The 23,858-nt window shown below is 38.0% G+C and overlaps 1 protein-coding gene across 1 annotated transcript in view; it reads right to left on the bottom strand.

The window, feature by feature from the left end:
- The window catches only part of LOC126100361 (ubiquitin carboxyl-terminal hydrolase 32), a 228,826-nt gene that overhangs the window by 5,529 nt on the left and 199,439 nt on the right, over positions 1–23,858 (bottom strand). The window contains exon 29 of the mRNA XM_049910971.1: positions 15,669–15,761. Coding sequence (XP_049766928.1) covers positions 15,669–15,761 — 93 coding nt within the window. The remainder of the gene's footprint in view (positions 1–15,668; positions 15,762–23,858) is intronic.

Genomic DNA, 23,858 nt, shown 5'->3' with positions numbered 1-23,858 from the left:
ATGGTAATTGTCAAACGTCACACTAATTTTCATGAACAAACAGCAAATTTTAGTCTCTCATACTGTACTCCATGAACAGAACCAGTTATTACCACTGAATGTCACACCATTTACAGACACTAGCTGCACTTGTCAGCTTCGTCCAAACAGAGTTTATGTTTACTATTAAACAAATGCTATTTTTGTTATTACTTACTTACTTAATTATATTTGTTATTATGAAACCAATCATTCATTTATGGCACAGCCATCCACAGGTCTTGTCAATATTTGGAAGACGACCCTGGAATGTTGGCTGTATTCTTTCATAGGAGCATAACGGAATGTTGCAAGTTTTAAATCACAATTCCCGTACACTTCCACTTGTCAATATTTGTGAAGAGCATTCATTCTTTCTCTGTTTCTTTCCCTCTATAATAGCCGCTGTTTACTAGATACTCTGTTTTCATCTGAGCACACTAATTCTTGCTTCTTCTCCGATATTTTCATATTGTTATTCACCTCAAATTTCCCTTATGCATTGCATTCATTGAATTATAGTAAGTAATCTTTCTCTTTCTTTTTCTGTTTTGTTTTTTTGTGTTGTCTTATTTCTGTGATTTTGCTTGAGACTGTCTGCCATTTTACTGATAACTGATCCATTTTTATATGCTGCTAAAATAATATTGACTCACACACATCAAACTTTGGTTATAATGCCTTTACAGAACGAAATATGTAGACGAAAGCACCCACAATTTCCAATACCAGAACATTCCTAGAAATTCATGGAAATTTCTAGAACACTGTAATGCAAGATTCTTTCTGAGGCCATACAATGCCAAGAATGCTTTCAAAATTGCTGCACAGGCCAATTGCCATCACAAAGAGAGCAAAATAAAATTAATCTGACAATTCCAACCACAGATTTGAGTTGCCTACAAAATTTCAAACTCGTTCATAATCATCTGAGTCTAGGTAAATCTTTAACTAACAACTCAAAACTAAATTGGTTATTTTATGCAATTAGAATAATTTTTGCCAGCTAAAGAGTATCATCGAAAGACTGTTACATGAAGGATCATAAAATGGAGGGGTGGTCAGAGAAATTTTCATATTCTCTACTTGGTTAATGTAGAAAATGCCCAAAAATGTGAATTTCCTTTGGCTGTGTATTAAGGCCAACTGTGTACATCAGCACGACTTGTATTCACAAGCTTGCAGTAGTCCCACTGGCTGCTACATACCAAGATCATCATTTGTACAGTGAGCACCCAATATTGTGACCTCACAAATCATAATGAAGTAAGCTTTGTCACTCAACCTCTGCTCCTACTTTCATAATATGTTCAACATTCCTTGCTCTCTCGTGGCTGAACTTAATCTCATTGTACTTCAGTGTGTTTTGACATTTTATCATTTTAATTCTTCATCCTTTGTGCCTAGTTACTCAGATCTGTGTGTGGATGTTATAAAACTTCTGACAGGGCCACCTCAAATTTGTGGGTTTTATTGTGATATATTTGTGTATTTTAATCGGAATTGCTGAGTGCTATCGACAAGAGATTTCACATTGATTCTGTATTTCTACATTTCCAGAAGGCTTTTGACATTGTACGTCACAAGCGGCCTGTAGTCAAATTGCTTGATTATGGAATATCATCTCAATTATTTGACTGGATTCATGATATCCTCTCAGAGAGAGGTCACAGTTCGTAGCAATTGATGAATAGTCTTCACATAAAACAGAAGTGATTTCTGGCGTTCCCCAAGGTAGTGTTATAGGCCGTCTGCTGTTCCTTATTTATATGAACAATTTAGGAGACAATCTCAACTGCGGTCTTACGTTGTCTGCTGATGATGCTTTCGTTTACTGTCTAGTAAACTCATCAGAAAATCACAACAAACTGCAAAACAATTTATAAAACATATCTGTATGGTGCAAAAATTGGCAACTGACCCTAAAGAATGAAAAGTGTGAGGTCATCCACGTGAATGCCATAAGGAATACGTTTAACTTTGACTGGACAACAAAGCAATCAAATCTAAAGGCCGCAAATTCAAGTAAATACCTAGGAATTACAATTACAAACAACTGCCATTGGGAAGAACACACACAAAATGTTGGGGGGAAGGCAAACCAAAGACTTTATTTTATTGGCAGAACACACACAAAATGCAACTGATCTACTAAAGAGACTGACTACACTACACTTGTCTGTCCTCTTTTGTAGTGCTGCTGTGCAGTTTGGAATCCTTACCAGATAGGATTGATGGAACACACTGAGCGAGTTCAAAGAAGAGCAGCATGTTTTGTATTATCGAGAAACAGGGGAGAGAGACACTCACTGACATGACACATCATTAAAGTAAAAGTGTTTTTCTTTGCAGTGGGAGCTTCTCATGAAATTTCAATCAACATTCTCCTCCAAATGCAAAAATATTTTATGGCGCGCGCGCGCTCACACACACGCACACACACACACACACACACACACACACACACTTCCTTGCGATGACTTCTGTCAGACGTGGTAAGTCATCTACAGCACTCCAAAGTGGTCAGTGTGCTCTCTTAAGAGAGTGACTAATATTGTGTCTGTGATCTTATTTTCTGCCCAAAAAGCAAAACTCATCAACTACATGCAATGTCTAACATTTTATTCTAATTCCTTCACCATCACGTTTCAGTTTATCTACAATCTAATGTTGTTGTTGTTGTTGTTGTTGTTGTTGTCTTCAGTCCTGAGACTGGTTTGACGCAGCTCTCCGTGCCACTCTATCCTGTGCAAGTTTCTTCATCTCCCAGTACTTACTGCAACCTACATCCTTCTGAATCTGCTTAGTGTATTCATCTCCTGGTGTCCCTCTACGATTTTTACCCTGCACGCTGCCCTCCAATGCTAAATTTGTGATCCCTTGATGCCTCAGAACATGTCCTACCAACCGGTCTCTTCTTCTTGTCAAGTTGTGCCACAAACTCCTCTTCTCCCCAATCCTATTCAATATTTCCTCATTAGTTATGTGATCTACCCATCTAATTTTCAGTATTCTTCTGTAGCTCCACACTTCAAAAGCTTCTATTCTCTTCTTGTCCAAACTATTTATCGTCCATGTTTCACTTCCATACATGGCTACACTCCATACAAATACTTTCAGAAACGACTTCCTCACACTTAAATCTATACCCGATGTTAACAAATTTCTCTTCTTCAGAAACGCTTTTCTTGCCATTGCCAGTCTACATTTTATATCCTCTCTACTTCGACCATCATCAGTTATTTTGCTCCCCAAACAGCAAAACTCCTTTACTACTTTAAGTGTCTCATTTCCTAATCTAATACCCTCTACATCACCAGACTTAATTCGACTACATTCCATTATCCTCGTTTTGCTTTTGTTGATGTTCATCTTGTATCCTCCTTTCAAGACACTGTCCATTCCGTTCAACTGCTCTGCTAAGTCTTTTGCTGTCTCTAACAGAATTACAATGTCATCGGCGAACCTCAACGTTTTTATTTCTTCTCCATGGATTTTAATACTTACTCCGAATTTTTCTTTTGTTTCCCTTACTGCTTGCTCAATATACAGATTGAATAACATCAGGGACAGGCTACAACCCTGTCTCACTCCCTTCCCAACCCCTGCTTCCCTTTCATGCCCCCCGACTCTTATAACTGCCATCTGGTTTCTGTACAAATTGTAAATAGCTTTTCGCTCCCTGTATTTTACCCCTGCCACCTTTAGAATTTGAAAGAGAGTATTCCATTCAACATTGTCAAAAGCTTTCTCTACATCTACAAATGCCAGAAATGTAGGTTTGCCTTTCCTTAATCTAGCTTCTAAGATAAGTCATAGGGTCAGTATTGCCTCACGTGTTCCAACATTTCTGCGGAATCCAAACTGATCTTCGCCGAGGTCAGCTTCTACCAGTTTTTCCATTCGTCTTTAAAGAATTCGCGTTAGTATTTTGCAGCTGTGACCTATTGAACTGATAGTTCAGTAATTTTCACATCTGTCAACACCTGCTTTCTTTGGGATTGGAATTATTATATTCTTCTTGAAGTCTGAGGGTATTTCGCCTGTCTCATACATCTTGCTCACCAGATGGTAGAGTTTTGTCAGGACTGGCTCTCCCAAGGCTGTCAGTAGTTCCAATGGAATGTTGTCTACTCCCGGGGCCTTGTTTCAACTCTGGTCTTTCAGTGCTCTTTGAAACTCTTCACGCAGTATCGTGTCTCCCATTTCATCTTCCTCTACATCCTCTTCCATTTCCATAATACTGTCCTCAAGTACATCGCCCTTGTATAGACCCTCTATATACTCCTTCCACCTTTCTACTTTCCCTTCTTTGCTTAGAACTTGTTACTATTGTTAAATTTTAATTACGTTTCACTGAATAACTTGTTTTACGGTCACTGTCCATTCCAGTCAAATCGTCATTCAAGTTCTTTGCCGCGTAGGACAGAATTACTGTGTCATTAGTAAACTGCATAGTTTTTGTTTCTTCTCCCTGAACTTTAAATTCATTCTCAAATTTCTCTTTACATGGAGATCACACAGCACTTTGATTTATGTAATTATTTACACTTTTGTGCATTAAATATAGAAATTAAACACCAATCTTCTAAAGCACTGAAGTGCAACTCTAAAAAAATTCTAAACAAAATCAAATTTGAAGTTTTCTGAGTATTTCTAGATCTTTACATCTATACAAGTCTTTTTGGTGCCAGGAATGGCTGTTATAGAATGTTCTCTTGTCATGTGGGTGGCCTGGATTTTATTTCTGGCCAACAGAAATTTTTAAACAACGGTGCATGTTCTATGCATGTTCTACAAGCATTTCCATGGAGCATAATATATGTACTAACGGAAAAAATTATAAGAACAGACTTTCCACGAATATCATGTGGCAGTGTAATGCGAGTACAGAAAATATAATGACATTTTCATTACTAGTAACTAAATTCCGTCATTTCCAACAGCTCCACAACCACAGCATTCTATCTGTACAGGTCCCAAAGAACAATGTTCCTGTAACACCTCCACCCGAAGACAAGCCTGCAGTGGCTTGAAATTAGTTACTTGTACACGAAATAAATCTTATCATAAACTCAGAAAGTGACTGGATGTGCAATTTTTTTAAAAAAGTGGTAGCACTCGAGATGTAATATTCAATTTGAGTCTCTTCCCCCTCCCCCTTCAGTTCAAATACTAACACAAAATATATTCTAATTAACACATATCTAAGTGTCATTCACTATGAGAAACACACGTCTCCTCATGTCTAATTACATACTGTAAACAAAATTTCAATTTTTTTGCAAATAGAAATTCTTAATTACCAATCATTTATAAAAGATCATTAACAAAGACTGTTTAAATTCTTTTAAAATTACATTTTTTCCATCTTAAAATACTTTAAAAATATGCACTATCTGGGAATCAAAGCCAGGCTGCCCCTGTGGTAGGTGAACACACTACCAAAGAGCCACACTGCCTGTCAAAAATTCAGCCTACATATAGCGAGTTAAACGTAACCGGAAATTTCAAAGTTGATTTTCATGTCAGTAGATATACAAAAAATTACAAAAATCCAATTTTTATGTGGTACCCTTGTCAGTTTTCTTTTTTAGTTGCTCATGTAGACACTGGATAGACTATAGCTGTATCTCTCACCTTCCTTTTCATGTTATTCAGCTCTCTTACAACTGCAGTCCAGTTTCTGAACAAGTTATGAATAACCTTTCTCAACTGGGATGGTTAAAATCATCTAGTAACACTAGATTCGAACAAAGAGTGCATCACAACACAAGAAAATTGTAATAATGGGTACAGACAAGACTATACTGGACAATTGGGTGGTGGAAAAAAAAGACAAAACTACTCCTTCCTCATCTTTCAGTGTGTAGAAACTGATCAACCTGAGGAATGGGTAGTGAAAAATAATTTGCCCAGAGCTTCAATTGAAATTTCTTTTTGAAGATAAAACAGTGCAACAAAAACTGGCAATTTATCACCAAAACATTAATGCACTATGATCAATGAATTTATAATTGATGTCTTGAATGTAGGAAAATAGGAAAGGACAGCAATGTAGTAAAAGACAGATCGCTACTTACCGTAAAGATGACACATCAAGTTGCAGACAGGCACAATTAAAAGACATTCACATATAGCTTTTGTCAGTAAACACACACACACACACACACACACACACACACACACACACACACACACACACGGGGGGGGGGGGGGGGGGGGGGGGGGGGGGCAAGCAAGCAAGCAAGCACGCCTCATGCATACACCTCCAGCATTGCAACATCATGTGGGATGCAAGCAGATTGTTCCCATGTTCTGTGCTTTAGTGGGCTCCATGTTAATCCTGGTATATAAAAAAACTTGTGATAAATAATTATTACTTAGCAACATCTTTGTGCAGAGAATATAAAAAAAGAGGTGGTGTTGGCATCTATGTTAATAATAATGTCACATGTAGAGCAACTGATATGCAAAAATACTGTTTAGAACAACATTTGGAAGTATGGGCCATAGAATTGTCTTTCAATAATCTTCATACATCAGTAGTGACAGTATACAGAGCATCTTCAGGGAATTTTAGTCCCTTTATAGAAGAGTTAGATGTTCTCTTAACATACATATTCAAACACAGAAGAGATATAGTAGTGGTTGGAAGATTCAATGTAAACTTTCTAACAAACTGCAGAGACAAACCAGACCTAGAAAATTTAATTATTATTATTATTATTTCTATTTTTCTCAGACCTTAGGTCTGGTTAAAAATGGAAAGTGACGCGGACCTTGATCAAGCGTGACTTCCTTTTAACTGTACGGTATATGTTACATTGTATTTAGGAACTTGCGGGTTATTGAACACATATCAATAATTACGGATTTCTGTAGTTGCATATATATGTTTGGATGTAGCTGTATGGCGTTGATGTACTGGTGGATATTGTGTGGTATGACTCCTGTAGTTGATAGTATAATCGGTATAATGTCAACTTTATCCTGATGCCACATGTCCTTGACTTCCTCAGCCAGTTGGATGTATTTTTCAATTTTTTCTCCTGTTTTCTTCTGTATATTTGTTGTATTGGGTATGGATATTTCGATTAGTTGTGTTAATTTCTTCTTTTTATTGGTGAGTATGATGTCAGGTTTGTTATGTGGTGTTGTTTTATCTGTTATAATTGTTCTGTTCCAGTATAATTTGTATTCATCATTCTCCAGTACATTTTGTGGCGCATACTTGTATGTGGGAACGTGTTGTTTTATTAGTTTATGTTTTATGGCAAGTAGTTGATGTATTATTTTTGCTACATTGTCATGTGATCTACTGTTTCTATTTGTTGTTTGCAAAGTCTGCATTTATCTGTTGTTGTATTGGGATCTTTAATAATATGCTTGCTGTAATATCTGGTGTTTATTGTTTGATCCTGTATTGCAATCATGAATCTGTCTCACTGCATATATTGCCTTTTCTTTGCCATGTGTTGGATGCGTCTTGATCGATGTGTGGCTGTGTTAGATGATATGGGTGCTTGCCATGTAGTGTTTTCTTTTTCCAATGTACTTTCTTCGTATCTGTTGATGTTATGTGATCTAAAGGGTTGTAGAAGTGGTTATGAAATTGCAGTGGTGTAGCCGATGTATTTATATGAGTGATTGCTTTGTGTATTTTGCTAGTTTCTGCTCATTCTAGAAAGAATTTTCTTAAATTGTCTACCTGTCCATAATGTAGGTTTTTTATGTTGATGAATCCCCTTCCTCCTTCCTTTCTGCTTACTGTGAATCTTTCTGTTGCTGAATGAATGTGATGTATTCTATATTTGTGGCATTGTGATCATTTAAGTGTATTGAGTGCTTTTAGGTCTGTGTTACTCCATTTCACTACTCCAAATGAGTAGGTCAATATTGGTATAGCATAAGTATTTATAGCTTTTGTCTTGTTTCTTGCTGTCAGTTCTGTTTTCAGTATTTTTGTTAGTCTTTGTCTATATTTTACTTTTAGTTCTTCTTTAATATTTGTATTATCTATTCCTATTTTTTGTCTGTATCCTAGATATTTATAGGCATCTGTTTTTTCCATCGCTTCTATGGAGTCACTGTGGTTATCCAACATGTAATTTTCTTGTTTAGTGTGTTTTCCCTTGACTATGCTATTTTTCTTACATTTGTCTGTTCCAAAAGCCATATTTATATCATTGCTGAATACTTCTGTTATCTTTAGTAATTGGTTGAGTTGTTGATTGGTTGCTGCCAGTAGTTTTAGATCATCCATGTATAGCAAATGTGTGATTTTGTGTGGGTATGTTCCAGTAATATTATATCCATAATTTGTATTATTTAGCATGTTGGATAGTGGGTTCAGAGCAAGACAGAACCAGAAAGGACTTAATGAGTCTCCTTGGTAAATTCCACGCTTAATCTGTATTGGCTGTGATGTGATATTATCTGAATTTGTTTGGCTATTAAGTGTGGTTTTCCAGTTTTTCATTACTATGTTTAGGAACTGTATCAATTTAGGATCTACTTTGTATATTTCCAATATCTGTAGTAACCATGAGTGGGGTACACTATCAAAAGCTTTTTGGTAATCAATGTATGCATAGTGTAGCGACCTTTGTTTAGTTTTAGCTTTATATGTCACCTCTGTATCTATTATCAGTTGCTCTTTACATCCTCATGCTCCTTTGCAGGAGCCTTTTTGTTCTTCATTTATAATTTTGTTATGTGTTGTATGTGTCATTAATTTCTGTGTAATGACTGAAGTTAATATTTTGTAGATTGTTGGTAGGCATGTTATGGGGCAATATTTAGCTGGGTTTGCTGTGTCTGCTTGATCTTTAGGTTTCAGATAGGTTATTCCATGTGCAAGTGTATCAGGGAATGTGTATGGGTCTGCAATGTAACTGTTAAATAATTTAGTTAGATGTGAATGTGTTGAGGTGAACTTCTTTAGCCAGAAATTTGCTATTTTATCATTTCCAGGGGCTTTCCAATTGTGTGTAGAATTAATTACTCAGGTGACTTCATGTTGCAAAATTATCACTTCAGGCATTTGTGGTATCATCTTGTATGAGTCTGTTTCTGCTTGTATCCACCGTGCATGCCTGTTATGTTGTACCGAGTTTGACCATATGTTGCTCCAGAAGTGTTCCATGTCTGTTATGTTTGGTGGATTGTCTATTTCAATGTGTGTTTTATCTATTGTTTGGTAAAATCTCTTTTGGTTTGTGTTGAATGTTTGGTTTTGTTTCCTTCTATTTTCACTTTTTTTGTATCTTCTAATATGTTTGGCCAATGCTTGTAATTTCTGCTTCTTTTCATCTAATTGCTCTATTGTTACTGTTGTGAGATTTTACCTAACCTTTTTCGTTTTTTGTCTGATATTTCATTTCTTATAAATTGTGTTAGCTGTCTGATGTCTTTTCTCAGTTTTTCTATTCTGATCTGTAGCCTGTGTTGCCATGCTGGTTTTGTGGGTTTCTTCTGCGTGTTGGTTGGTTCTGATCTCTGCCTAGTGTGTATATTTAGTGTAGTGAGTGCTCCTACATAAACCAGTAGTTGTAACTCTTCCATAGTTGTGTTTTCATTTATTTTGTTGTGTATGATTGTGTTGATAGTTGTTATTGTTCTTTTTACTTGTGGATTATTTGATGGTCTATGCGAGAATGGTCTAATGTCTGTATTTGTGTCTTTGTATTCTCCATATGTCAGCTGAAATTTTTCTTCTATATCTAACATGTGTGTCACTTCGTGTTCTATTTGTGCTTGTTCTGGTGGCTGTCTTAAGATGATGTTTTCCTCTGATTGTTTAATTGACGCGTTTTGTTCTTTGTTTGTTTTCTCTGGGATGTTTGAGTCCGTTACTGTATTTTCTTCTTCTTCTGATTGCACATTATTTTGTTCTAGTATTTGTTGTACTTGTTGTATGATGTTTTCTAATTCTGACTGGGGTATCCTGTTATTTTTTATTATTATGCGGATCTGATCAGCTAGTCGTTGTTCTGTTAAAAATTTTAATTCTGGGTATCTGGTAATAAATGTTGTGTATACTTGTGATCTGTATCCAGTTGTGTTGGTTCCTAGGTTTGTTGCTTGGTAATAACAGAACATGAGGTGTCGATTAACTTCATCTGACCATCTCATCCTCTGTCTTTGTTTTCCTTCTAGGGTGGTTGCAGGAAGCATATCCTGCAAAACACCTCTATTTGGATTTAAATCATTTTCCAGTTGGCTAGCAGTGTCGTTACCATTGTGGGCGGGCATAGGGTTCTAGCGTTGTCCCTGACCATGACGGCGCTTGTCCGAGGCTTCTTTAGTTCTGTCCTGAACCAAGTAATCACACTAAAAGGGGGGTTAGCCCTATTAGTGGTTTGTTCTTTTCGTCGCCTTTTACGACTGGCAGAACATACCGGAGGCTTATTCTTTTCCCGGGCCTCCACAGGAATTATTATTATTATTATTATTATTATTATTTTGGTTTACGGGATGCTGAACAGCATGGTTATCAGTGCCCGTAAAATTCCCAATCTTTTCCACTATCCAGTCTCGCCATTTTCCTGAATGATGATAGAATGACAAGGACAACACAAAGATGCAGTCCTCATTCAGAGAAAACCACCTAGCTGGCTGGGAATCGAACCCAGAACCCTGTGATCCAGAGGCAGTAACACTAACCAATAGACCATGAACTGCAGGAGGTTGGAGATCTGTGCATAATTTAGATAATGCCAATTCCAAGTACCATCTTTTTATTACTGAATAGACACTGATATTTGAAAATACCTTCCAAAAAAGAATACGCAAACTCCAAACCAAAAAACTCACCAAGAAGCCCTAGATAACCACTGGTATTAAGATATCATGCAAAAGGAAATAAGAAGTATACATCAACTAAAAAAATTTAGACATCCCCAACCAGTTAAATCACGATAAGAAGTATTGTAAAATTCTAAGTAAAATTTTTCAGAAGTCAAAAAGTTCATATCTTTACTCCAAAATTAATAAATCTAGTAACAAAATCATAACTATATGGGAAGAGATAATGAGTGAAACTGGTGCAAAACATTGTTCTCAACAATGAAGGTAAACATGCACATACTCAAGAGATCATGGCAAAATAAATGTATGGACTCTTTTTATGTGTTGATGAGAGAATGGGACACAATGGCTCCTTAGAAAGGGTCACATAAATACTGAAAGATAATTTCCCAATTTCTTTGGAGCAGATATGTATAGCCCCTATAACAGTATAGGAAGTAAGGAACGCCATAATATCTTTAAGAAGTGAAAATTCAACTGGTGTTGACAATATTTGGCAGACTGCTAAAAGCCTGCTGTAATCAGTTTTTTTTAATACCTAGCTCTTATCTTCAATGTCCCTCTCAAACTAGGTTCTTCCCTGACAAGATGACGTATGCTATTCTAAAGTCTCTCTACAAAAAACATCCTCTCTCTTTTTGACTGCATTTTCTAAAGTCCTCAAAAAATTAATATATGCCTGGATAGTTAATCACCAAAAAGACTTTGCAATAATTAGTAAAAACCAATCTGGATTCAGAGAGGTACCTCCACAACTGAAGCTATATTTTCATTTACCAATAACATTTTAGAATGCCTTTAAAAGAAGATATTGCCTGTTGGCATATTTTGCGACCTGTCTAAGGCCTCTGACTGTGTCAATCATAGAATACTTATACAGAAAGTATGTCACTGTGGAATCTAAGGACAAATGGGCACCTAGTTCAACTACTATCTACAGAAGACAACAGAAAATAGTGCTAGATTGTAACAACATGCAGGTAGGAGGGGTAGAGTCTGACTGGGAAACAGTTCATTAGGGAGTTCCAGAAGGTTCTGTCTTTGGTCCACTGCTATTTCTCATGTAGTGGTAAGATCAAAAAGTAATTGGAATTTTTAACCTTCATGGACTTTATACAAATGAATTTCAATTTTTTTAAATATCTTGTTGGTACACATGTTCCAATTTAATTTTGCATTTTCAGCTATTTTGAATATTTAGTTTCCTGTTGATAGTTAAAAAGGTTACACATGTGAATCTTTACTTCCGAAAAAGTTGGATCAAAGAATTTCCTGTAAATTTTGGTTGGAAAATAGAATAAAGTGCAGCACTGCATTCAAAATGTTGGCTGTCACTTTTGGCAAATCTACTATGAGTAAGACAAGAGTTTACAAGTGGTATGAATGTTTCAAAGAGGGTCAAGAAAACTAAGATGACAACTGCCCTGGGCACCCTAGCACATCAGTTACTGACTACAATGTGGAAGAAGCAATGGTTCTGGTTTATCACCATCAGAGAGGTTCCTGATGATGTCAGCATATCCTCTGCCTCAGCCAAGCAATTTTTTTGGACGTCGTTTGCATGAAACATGTAGCAGCAAAGTTTGTTCTGCAATTATTGAATTTTGATCATAAATGACATCACACAGACATCACTCAAGAATTGCTGAATGATGTCGACAATGATCCAGAACATCTAAAGGAGGTCATCACAGGTGAAGAAACATGGGTATTTGGCACAATGTCGAAACCATGGTGAATTGGTAATTCCCGTTTCATGGTTGAACGCTCAAAAAGGAATGCTATCTGGAAGTTGGGCGCCATTAGCATGAAGCAATCCACAACAAATGACCAGAACTGTGGCAAAGCCACTCATAGCAATTCCATCACAGTAATGCTCCTGCTCTCACCTCAATAATCGTATGATATTCTTTCACAAAAAACAAGACCACTATGTTGCTTCAGCTATCGCATTCACAACACATGGACCCCTACGGACTTCTTTCTATTCCTGAGGCTGGAGAGAACGATAAAAGGACATCGTTTTGTCACCACTGATGAGACAAAAACAAAATTGCTGAATGAGCTGAACACTATAATGAAAAGAGTTCAAGAGGTGCTTCCGAGATTGGAAAAAAACACTGACACGAGGGTATTATATCTGAGGGTGATTACTTTTAAGGGGAGAAAGTTGTTGTTGATGAATAAATAAAGATTCTTTGAGAAAAACAAAAATTCCCATTATTATCTGATCATATCTTGCTATTAAATACCAAATATGTGTGTGTGTGTGTGTGTGTGTTGTGTGTGTTGTGTGTGTGTGTGTGTGTGTGTGTGTGTGTGTGTGTGTGTGTGTGTTTGTAGGCGCGCACGCGCGCGCCACTTTATAGTAGGCGTGTCAAGTTTGTGCTCAATTTGGCCACTGGAGACCACCCGTCATGCTAACACAACAGCAGCGGTGTGAGCAACCTGCCAGCTGTGTCTCATGGGAACTAATTACTATACAGGCTGGAACATAAGGCACCACCGGGCGATTGTGTAGTGTTAATTGTATTGTACAGGGTGACACATGGGAGACAGACGGTGTTTAATGAAATAATACTCAGCCAACTTTAAAATTAATGCATGTTTATTTACGCAAAATCAAAGATCATTATTTTCCATTTTAGTTAAAGTTATTTGTGAAAAATAATGTCAAGGTGATGTCCATCATTTCAAATGCAGGACTCAAGTCTCTTCTAAAAATCCTCCATCACATGGATTAAAATCTCTGCAGGGACGGCAGGAAATTCTTGAATGATTGTATTCTTCAATTCGTCCAAATTTCGTGGTTTGTGGTTATAGACACAGTTCCTAAGGTACCCCAACAGAAAAGAGTCACATACTGACAAGTCGGGAGACCTGGGAGGCCAAGGAACATTGCCAAAACGTGAGATAATCCGGCCAGGAAACATGCGTCTAAGAACTGTCATTGAAGTGTTTGCGGTATGCAATGTTGCCCCATCCAGCTGGAACCAAACGTGTCTTAAAGGAATTCGTTGTCTTCTTAGTTCTTGTTTCAAGAATGTTCCAAACATACAAATGTGATGAACCGAATTAACAGTAACTGTGGCCCCATTCTCTTCAAAAAAATAAGGTCCAATAATGCCAATAGAGCCAAGAGCACACCAGACTTACTTTTTCTGAGTGTAGAGGACGCTGGTGGATAAGGTGCGGATGCTCTGGAGCCCAGGAATTTAGGTTTTGCTTATTCACGGTCCCGTTTAAATGGAAATGAGCTTCATCGTTCATCAATAAAATTTCATTTTCATTCGATCCCAAAATCACTTGCATTCTGTAAGCGAAGTCTTCTCGTACAGCAAAATCAGTTTCCTTAAGTTGTTGGACAATGAGCATTTTGTAGGTATGGAATTTTGATTATTTATGCAAAATTCATCTAACCGATTCATGATTGATTCGTAACTCACTAGCACGACATCTAGCTGACCGTCCTGGGCTTCTGACTGCCGCTTGCCTTAACCTTTCAACATTTTCTGGTGTCTTTACTCTGCGACTCGGGCCAGGATGCTTCTTATCCAGTATGTCTGCAGTTGATCTGAAGTTTTCCACCCATCTGAGGATTGTGTTACAGCTTGGAACAGCTCCATGTCGACCGACACTAAACCGCGCACGAAACAATCGCTGCATAGCAATAATAGACTCCCAACTTTTCACACAACTGTCATAGACGAACACTCGACGTTCCAAGTCCCACTGCTCCATAGTGACTGAGTAAATGAAATGGCGTCTTATGTGGATCAGAACTATCCTCACCATGACCACCTCCCACCACTGTACTACGCAGTTCAAAACCGTCCGTCTCCCGTGCGTCACCCTGTACTTACCATTCATGAGTGGGTACTGTTCGAGCAATTAATTATCATGTTCTTGGGTTATAACGCACTTCATATACTAACGACCGACCACTGTCCTCAAAGAAAGCAAGCATTGATGACAAGTATTGCAATAGACAATAAAATATCCAACAACCTAGGGTCAACCTCAGCAAGACCAATTATATTGATTACTATTCTGAAAAAAGAAGCTCACTAAAGATAAACATTGTACACGAGTGCCAACAGACACATAGGGTGCATTGTTCCAAATTCTTAAGTGTCCAGACAGCTAACAGGCTTCACTGGGAATTCAACACCCACCAAATATCCAGCAACATTTACCATCTGGATAATTGCCAGAACCAGAGATATAAATGTCTCAAAATCTGCCTACTTCTATTTGCTTATGTGTTATGGAATAATCTTCTTGGAAAATTCACTGATGTCTGAAAAAGTCTCCACAAGTCAGAAAAACTTTGTCCAAATTGTGTGTGGAGTGACTAAGAAACCCATGTTGTAATCTTTTTAAGCAAATATGAATACTAATCGCTTCCTCACAATATTGCTTTTAAATCATGACATTCATGCTTCACAATCCTCCTTAATTTGAAATGAATGAGTCATACCATCATCATAACACAACAAGGAACTGTGAAATACACTGTGACCTGAAAAATTTTACCGATTCAGAAAGGTGTAAAATACATTAGCACAAAAATCTTCAACTCACTGCCAAGTAATTTTGTGTGTCAATGAGGTGGTAATACCTATTTAAAAGGAGCCTAAAAGAGTTCTTGCTTGAAAAAAGTATTTTTATTCTCTACATGAATTCTTTACCAGAGATAAATAAGATTATTTCCCATATATTTCAGTGATTCCAGCTTTAATGCACCTTGCTGCTTTAATTATATTAATCTGAGTTCTGTAAGTCAAGAATGTGATCTTTTTACTGCACCAATTAAATAGTAGATATTAGTGACTTACCTTACAACTGCTGTCATTGTAGCAGTACCACCGTCCATTTGGATTGCACGCATATGACACATAATGGCCACCCCCTAGGATGCCTGAATGTGACTAGAAGAAGAAAAAGTTAATTTTACTGTCAAATGTATTGAAATTAAAAAATGCATATACAAAATAAATCTTGTTACAGCACTGTTGAAAAAAACTAACTTGACAACATTTTGTATATTTGCTGTCTGACCTGCAGTCAATAACTTCAGTCCTTTGGCTAGGTACATCTTTATGGGTTAATTGACAATATTACACAATCACAAACAGTGACATAAGATAAAAGACAAATTGACAATATTACACAATCACAAACAGTGGCATAAGATAAAAGACAGTCATCAATATTATTAAAACTTGGAATATGAAACAAACAGAACTTGCAAAAAACTCACAGCGTGTGTGCGTGCCATTCGGTCATTCGCCTTCCCTACCACAGTCCTCACATGCTATTTCCATGTGATATTGCTTCGCAACGTTACACCCAGATTTTTAAACGACACGACTGTGACAAGTAGGACACTACTAATGCTGCATCCAAACATTACAGGTTTGTGTTTTGTACTCATCCACATTAACTTACATTTTTCTACATTTGAGCCAGCTGCCATTGATCACCCTGACTAGAAATTTTAACTCTTTCGTCTTTTTTCAACTTTCAGTCACTTATCTTCGACACCTTCCTGCAGATCATCTATGTGTATAGAAAATAGCAATGGTCCTACGGCACATTCCTGGGGCACTCCTGATGTTACCCCCGTCTCCAATGAACACTCGCCGTTGAGGACAACACACTGTGTTCTATTACTTAATAAGTCTGGTTGATAGACTGATCTGGCACTATAAAATTAGCCACAATGATCTCACTCTGTTGGTGTTGCAAAAGGCTGAAAGCAAGGACAAACTACAGCCATTATATTTCCCCGATGGCAGGTAAGGACAAAATATTATGAAGGTGAAATATTGTGGTTCTCCGAGTGGGAACTATTCACATGGATCTTATTATCAAGAAAAACAGTCTGGCATTCTACAGGTCAGAGTGAGGAAGGTTACATCCCATAATCAGACAGATATGTTAGAGAATTTAAAAAGAGAAATGGGTGGGCTAAGGAAATCAGTGAAGTACAATGGCAGGAATAACAAAGTTCTGACAGGTGAGTACACAGTTACAAATACAAAATCAGAAAATAGTAATGCAGGAGTAGATCTAATGATGAGTAAGAAAATAGGAATGTGAGTGAGCTAACATGAACAGCACAGCACTGTCAACACAATATCATAGCCAAGACAGAGACAAAGCCAAAACCAACCACAGTAGTAAAGGTTTATATGCCTACTAGCTCCACAGATGATGATGAGACTGAAATAGGGTATGATGAGATAAAAGAAATTAATCAGGTAGTTAAGGAAGACAAAAGTATAGCTCTGATGGGACTGGACTACAATAGCAGGCTTACAAAAATGTGAAAAGGAAAAAAGAGCAGGCGTACATAAACTGGAGGAAAGGACTGAAAGAGTAAGCCACCTAGTAGAATTTTGCACAGAGCACAAATTAATTGTTGCTAGGACCTGTTTTAAAAATTGTGAAAGAAGGCTGTATATGTCAAGGATGCTTGGAGACACCGTAAGGTTTCAGATAGATTTTATAGTGATAAGACACATATTTTGAAGTCAGGTTTTAAACAGAAAAATATTTCCAGAGTTGGATGTGGATTCTGGATACAATTCCTTTGGTTATTAATTGCAGATTGAAACTGAAGAAAAAGCATAAAAAGTAGACTTTTAGGTGGTGGACCTGGATAAAATGGCAGAATAAGAAGTGGCCAAGAGTTTCAAATGGAGCATCAGGCAATGATTAACTGAAGAAAGGGAAAAGGAATACCACACAAGATGACTGCATAGCTTTGAGAGAGAAAATTATGAATGCAGCAAGAGTCAAATAGGCAAAAGCATACAGCCTGGTAGAAACCCTAGAATAACAAATGAGACATTGGATTCAATTGGAAGAAAGAGAAAATACAGTTACTGAATTATATGAAAAAAATGTAAATTAGTGACAAACTATGGCATGCACAAGCTTTATTCAACATGTAAACATCATTACAGATATTTGGATTTAGGTTATGAACATGTTTGATATGCCTGCCACAATGGCAATGATGTGGCGCAGACGAATAGTGAAATTCTGCATGACCCGTTGAAGTGTCAGAACATTGATGCAGTTGATGAACTCCAGATGACTGTTTTCTGGTCAGCAATGGTTTTCGGGTTATTGCTACAAACCTTGTCTTTAATGTAGCTCCACAAGAAGAGTTGCATGTGTTCAGATCCGGAGTAAATGGTGGCCAATCAAGGACCATGCCAGTGGCCTCTGAGTACCCCAGAGTCAGAATGTGGTCCCCAAAGTGCTCCTCCAGGACGTCATACACTCTCCTGCTTCAATAGGGTCGAGCTACATCTTGCATGAACCACATTTTGTCAAAACCAGGGTCACTATGGATAATGAGGATGAAATCTTCTTCCAAAATCTTCATGTACCATTTGGTAGTCACCATGCTATCAAGGAATATTGCACTGATTATTCAATGACTGGCCATTGCACACCTCATAGTCAGCCACTGAGGGTGAAGAGACTTCTCAATCACAAAATGTGGGCTCTCAGTCCCCCATAAGTGCCAATTTTGCTTATTGATGAACCCATCCAAATGAAAGTGTGCTTCGTTGCTAAACCAAACCATGCATGTGCATACTAATTCCCATCATGGGCCATGGCCAACTATGTAGTTTGAACCTCCTAACGCAAACCGTTCAGAAGTTATGACCATTTTATTTCAATAATTGTCACCCTGTACAAAACTGCAACAAATAAAGCAGACAAAAGGAAATGCAGATATATAAAAAATGAGATTGATAGAAAAAGCAAAATGGCAAAACAGGAATGGCACAAAACAGCAAAACAGAAACTGCCTGACGAGAAATTAAAGCTGTAGAATCATGAACAACTAGGGGAAACACAGACACTGTCTACGGAAAATTGACAACATTTGGAGGGAAAACATGCTCCTGTACGAATACTAAGAAATCAGATGGCAACCAGCACTAGGCAAAGAAGGGAAGCTGAAACATGGAAGGAATACATAAGAAGGTGCAGGATGGAACAACAAAAATATAGAAAGGATAGAATGCTACCCATAGCTACAAAGGCATCGAATTGCAGAAAAAACATCTGGAGAAGGTAGTGGCCTGCTGTGTGTGTGTGTGTGTGTGTGTGTGTGTGTGTGTGTGTGTGTGTGTGTGTGTGCGCGCGCGCGTGTGCGCGTGTTACTTCTAATGAAGGATGATCCCAAAAGCTGAACATTTCTAGCTCACTCCTCCCCCCCCCCCTCCCTTCCTCTCCTCTCCTCCACCCCCTTCAGTGTGCTTTGTGACACACCTCGGTGGGCAGCAATCTATCCTTTCCATATTGTTGATTAAATAGAAGGGCTACATGAAGGAAACCAACTTCAAGATAACATTATGGGAAAGGAAGTGATGGTTGGTTGGTCGGCTGGCTGGTTGGGGAGGGGGGGGGGGCGCAACAGTGAGGTCATCAGTCCCATCAGATTAGATAAGGACAGGAAAGGAAGTTGGCTGTGGCCTTTCAAAGGGACCATTGCGGCATTTTCCTGAAGCAATTTAGGGAAATCACAGAAGACCTAAATAATGGTGGCTGGACACAGGTTTGAACCACCATCTTCCCTAATGCAAGTCCAGTATGCTAACCACTGCACCACCTCACTAAGTACAAGGGAAGTGGAAGTAGATGATGACATACGAGATACGATACCATGAGAAGAACTGAAAGAGAACTGGAAGACCAAAATCGAAATAAAGCACCTGGTGTTGAAACATTCACTTGGAAATATTGAGCTTTTAGGAGAAAACTATTGTATCTCATATGTAAGATATATGAGAGAACAAAATACCCTCAGACTACAAGAAGGCAATAATTCCAATTCCAAAAAAGGCAAGGACTAACAAGTGTCAATATTACAAAACCATTAGCTTAATAGTTCCTATTTGTAAAAGACTGGCAAAAATATGTACACAAGAATGGAACAACTGTTTGAAGCTGACCTTGGGAAAGAACAGTTTGGGTTTCAGAGAACTGTGTAAGGCAATACTGACTCTACAACTAATCTTAAAGATAGTTTAAAGAAAGAAAACCCTAAGCTTATAGAATTTGTAGAATTAGAGAAAGCTTTCCAACAGTGTTGATGTAATATATTACTGAAAATTTGAAGGTTGTAAGGATAAAATACAGTGAGCAAAAGAGTACCCATTCCAACCATACCGCTGTTACAAAAACTGAAGGATGTGAAAGTGAAGCTGTGGTTGAAGAAGGGAGTGAGACAAGATAGTAATACATCACCAATGTTATTCAACCTGTAACACCAAGCAAGCGGTGAAGGAAACAGAGAACAAATTTGGAAAGGGAATTAAATTTCACCAAGAAGAAATGAAAACTTCGAAGTTTGCCAATAACACTGTAATTCTTCACAGACGACAAAGGAGTTGGAAGATCAGTTGGACTGCAGATAGGATAATGAAAAGAGGTTGTAACATGGCTACTAACAAAAGTGAAGCAAGGATAATGGAATTTAATTGAATCAGAGCGGACTTCAATGTGAGATGCTTTTAATGGCTACCACGGCGAAACTATCTCGAAACCTGACTAAACACAGTTTTCTGAAACTACTTCACCAAAGAAGGCAAAGTACATATTCCAGAATTCAAATCAAGAACAGCTGTCAACATGAGTAACTTAGAAGTAGATATCCTCATTTTAGCAAAGCAGCTTCAATCACTGAATAAAATCTAATTTGTCATGGGGGATGGGAACACGATTTTAGGGGAGGAAGTACAAAGATATTGTTACAGGGGAACATGGGCTTGGCAATACGAACAAGAGAGGGGAAAGGCTGAGTTCCGCCACAAATATCAGTTATTAAAAGCAAATACTTAGTTCAAGAATCACAAGGGGAGGAGGTACACTTGGAAAAGGTCGGGACATCTGGGAAGATTCCATTTAGATTACACATCATGGTCAGGTAGAGATTCTGAAATCAGATATTGGATTGCAAGGCATACCCATGAGCAGATATAGACTCAGATCACAATTTAGTAATGACGAGGAGTAGGCTGTAGTTTAGGAGACTAGTCAGAAAGAATCCATGTATAAAGATGTGAGATACATGATCTGCCTGAATTTCTCTGAGGCTACAGATACTGTAATAATGAATAGCTTAGGAAGCAAGTAAGTTGAAGAGGAATGGATGTCTCTTAAAAAGAGCAATCACGGAAGTTTGAAAGAAAAATGTAGGTACAAGAAAGGTAACTGCGAAGAAAATGTGGATGATCCAAGAAATATTTCAGTTGACCAGCAAAAGAAGGGAGTATGAAAATGAGCAGAAAAATTCAGGAATACGGAGATACAAGTCCCTTAGGAAATAAATAAATAGGAAGTGTAAGGAAGCTATGGTAAAATAGATGTATGAAAAATGTGAAAAAAGTCAAAGAAGAATGATTGTTGGACTGACTGACTTGCCATATAGAAAAGACAAAACAGCCTTCAGTGAAATTAAAAGCAGGTGCGGTAGTATCAAGAATGCAGTGGTAATTCCATTGTTACATATAGAGGAGAGAGAGCAGATAGGTGAAAAGAGTGCACTGAAGGCCTCTATGAGGGGGAGGACTTGTCTGATGAAGTGATGGAAGAAGAAACAGGAGTAACAGAGAAGATACAGGGGAGCCAATATTAGAATCAGAATTTACAAGAGCTTTAGATGACTTACAATCAAATAAGGTGGAAAGGATGGGTATCATCCCATCATAAGTTCTAAAATCATTGGGGAAAAGAGGCAAAAAACCACTATTCACATCAGTGTGCATAATGTATGAGACAGACTATATACTATCAGCCTTCTGGAAACATATCATCCACACAATTAGATGACTGCAAGAACTGACAAACACGAGCATTATCACAAAATCAACTTAACAGCTCACACATCCAATTCACTGACAAGAATAATATACAGAAGAATGGAAAAGAAAATTTAGGGTGTGTTAGGCAAAAATCAGTTTCACTTTAAGAAAGGTAAAGACAGTAGAGAGGCAGTTCTGACATTGCGAGTGATAATGGAAGGAAGACTGAAGAAAAATCAAGACATTCATTCATAGGATTTGGTGTCCTGGAAGAAGCGTTCAACAGTGTCAAATGGTGCAAGATGTTCAAAATTCTGAGAAAAACAGGGGTAAGTCAAAGGGAAAGATGGCTAATACACAATATGTACAAGAACCAAGAGGCAACAATAATAGGGAAAGAGCAAGAACGAAGTTCTGGCATTAGAAAGTGTGTGATACAGAAATGCAGTCTTTTGCCCCTACTATTCAATTTGTACATTGAAGAAGCAATGAGGGAATGAAAGCAGGGTTCAAGATTGGGAGCAAAATTCAGGGTGAAAGGAAGGATATCAATGATGAGATTTGCTGATGACACTGCTATCCCGAGTGAAAGTGAAGAAGAATTGCAGGATGTGTTGAATGGAATGAACAGCCTAATGAGTACAAAATATGGATTGAGAGTAAATTGAGGAAAGAAAAATGTAACGAGAAGTAGCGGTTATGAAGTGAGAAACTAACTTCAGAACTGGGGATGATGAACTAGACAAAGTTCAGGTGTTCTGCTACCTAGGCAGCAAAGTAACCCATGGTGTATAGAACAAGGAGGACATAAAAAGCAGATTAGCACTGGAACGAAGGGCATTCCTGGACAAGGGGAGTCTGCTAGTATGAAACATAGGCCTTAATTTGAGGAAGAAATTTCTGAGAATGTATGTCTGGACCAGAGCATTGTACAGCAGCAAAAATCAGTTGGGAAAACCAGAACAGAAGAGAAATGAAGCGTCTGAGATGTGGTGCTATAGAAGAATGTTGAAAATTACGTGAACTGGCAGAGTAAGGAATGAGGACGTTCTCCACAGAATTTGGGAGGAAAAGAATACATGAAAAACACTTTAAAGAAGAACGGACAGGACGATAAGACGTGTTAAGGCGTTAAGAATAACTTCCATGGTACTAGAGGAAGCTGTATAGGATAAAAACTGTGTAAGAAAAGAGAGATTGGAACACATCCAACAAATAATTGAGGACGTACGTTGCCATTGCTATTCTGAGATGAAAAAGTTGGCACGGGAGAGGAATTAGTCACAGGCTGCATCAAACCAGTCAGAAGACTGACGACAGAGCGGAGAGGGATCATCTCTTTTGGCCCACGTAGTATGGGGGTACTACCAAAAGTAAGATCTCCAAAGTGCTGGGGCTGCTGCGAAACTGTTTGTATGGCTGTTGGCTACACTGGTTTTTTCCTTGTCCCCTCCACTCCAAGCTTCCATTAGCCTCTAACACCAGAAGCGAAGTTCATGAAGTTATTTAGTTTTTGAGTGCAAAAGACATTAAACCAACTGACTTTCATAGACAGTTGATGGAAGTGTATGGAGAGTCGTGTACGGATGTCAAAAATTTCTGCCAGTGGTGTAGAGAGTTCGCAGGTGGTCATAGTGAAATTCATGATGAAGAAAAGAAGCAGGAGCCTGTCAATTCCCGAAGAGACAATTTCAAAGGTTGAACAAATTGTGCACCATGATTAGCGGATCGCTCTCAATGAGGTCTACAATGTTGCTCCTGAGGTTTCTCAAAGCACCATTCACCGGACTTTATCTGAAGTACTGAAGTTTTGGAAGGTGTGCACACAACGGTCCCAAGAATGCCGCCAGAAAACCATAAAGGGCAACGCTTGAAAATTTCCTGTCAATTTCTTCAATGTTATGCAGATTAAAAGGACAACCTTTTGGAGTCAATAGTAATAAGTGATGAAACCTGAGCCTTCTACTTCACACCTGAGACCAAACACCAACCAATTTAGTGGCAGCATTCTGATTCACCCACACTGCAAAAATTTAATAAAAGCATACAGTCTGATGGTAAGGTCATGGCAACTGTGTTTTGGGATCAAAGGGGATATTGTGTGTCAATTTCATGGTTCCTAGGACAACAAGAAATGCCAACACACACTGTTAGGCAAAATAAATATATATATATATATTGATGACATTTTCA

This window comes from Schistocerca cancellata, chromosome 9 (assembly GCF_023864275.1).
Source record: "Schistocerca cancellata isolate TAMUIC-IGC-003103 chromosome 9, iqSchCanc2.1, whole genome shotgun sequence".
NCBI classification, from domain to species: domain Eukaryota; kingdom Metazoa; phylum Arthropoda; class Insecta; order Orthoptera; family Acrididae; genus Schistocerca; species Schistocerca cancellata.
Note: the sequence above shows the minus strand (reverse complement) of the source record. Positions and strands in the feature narration are given on the sequence as shown.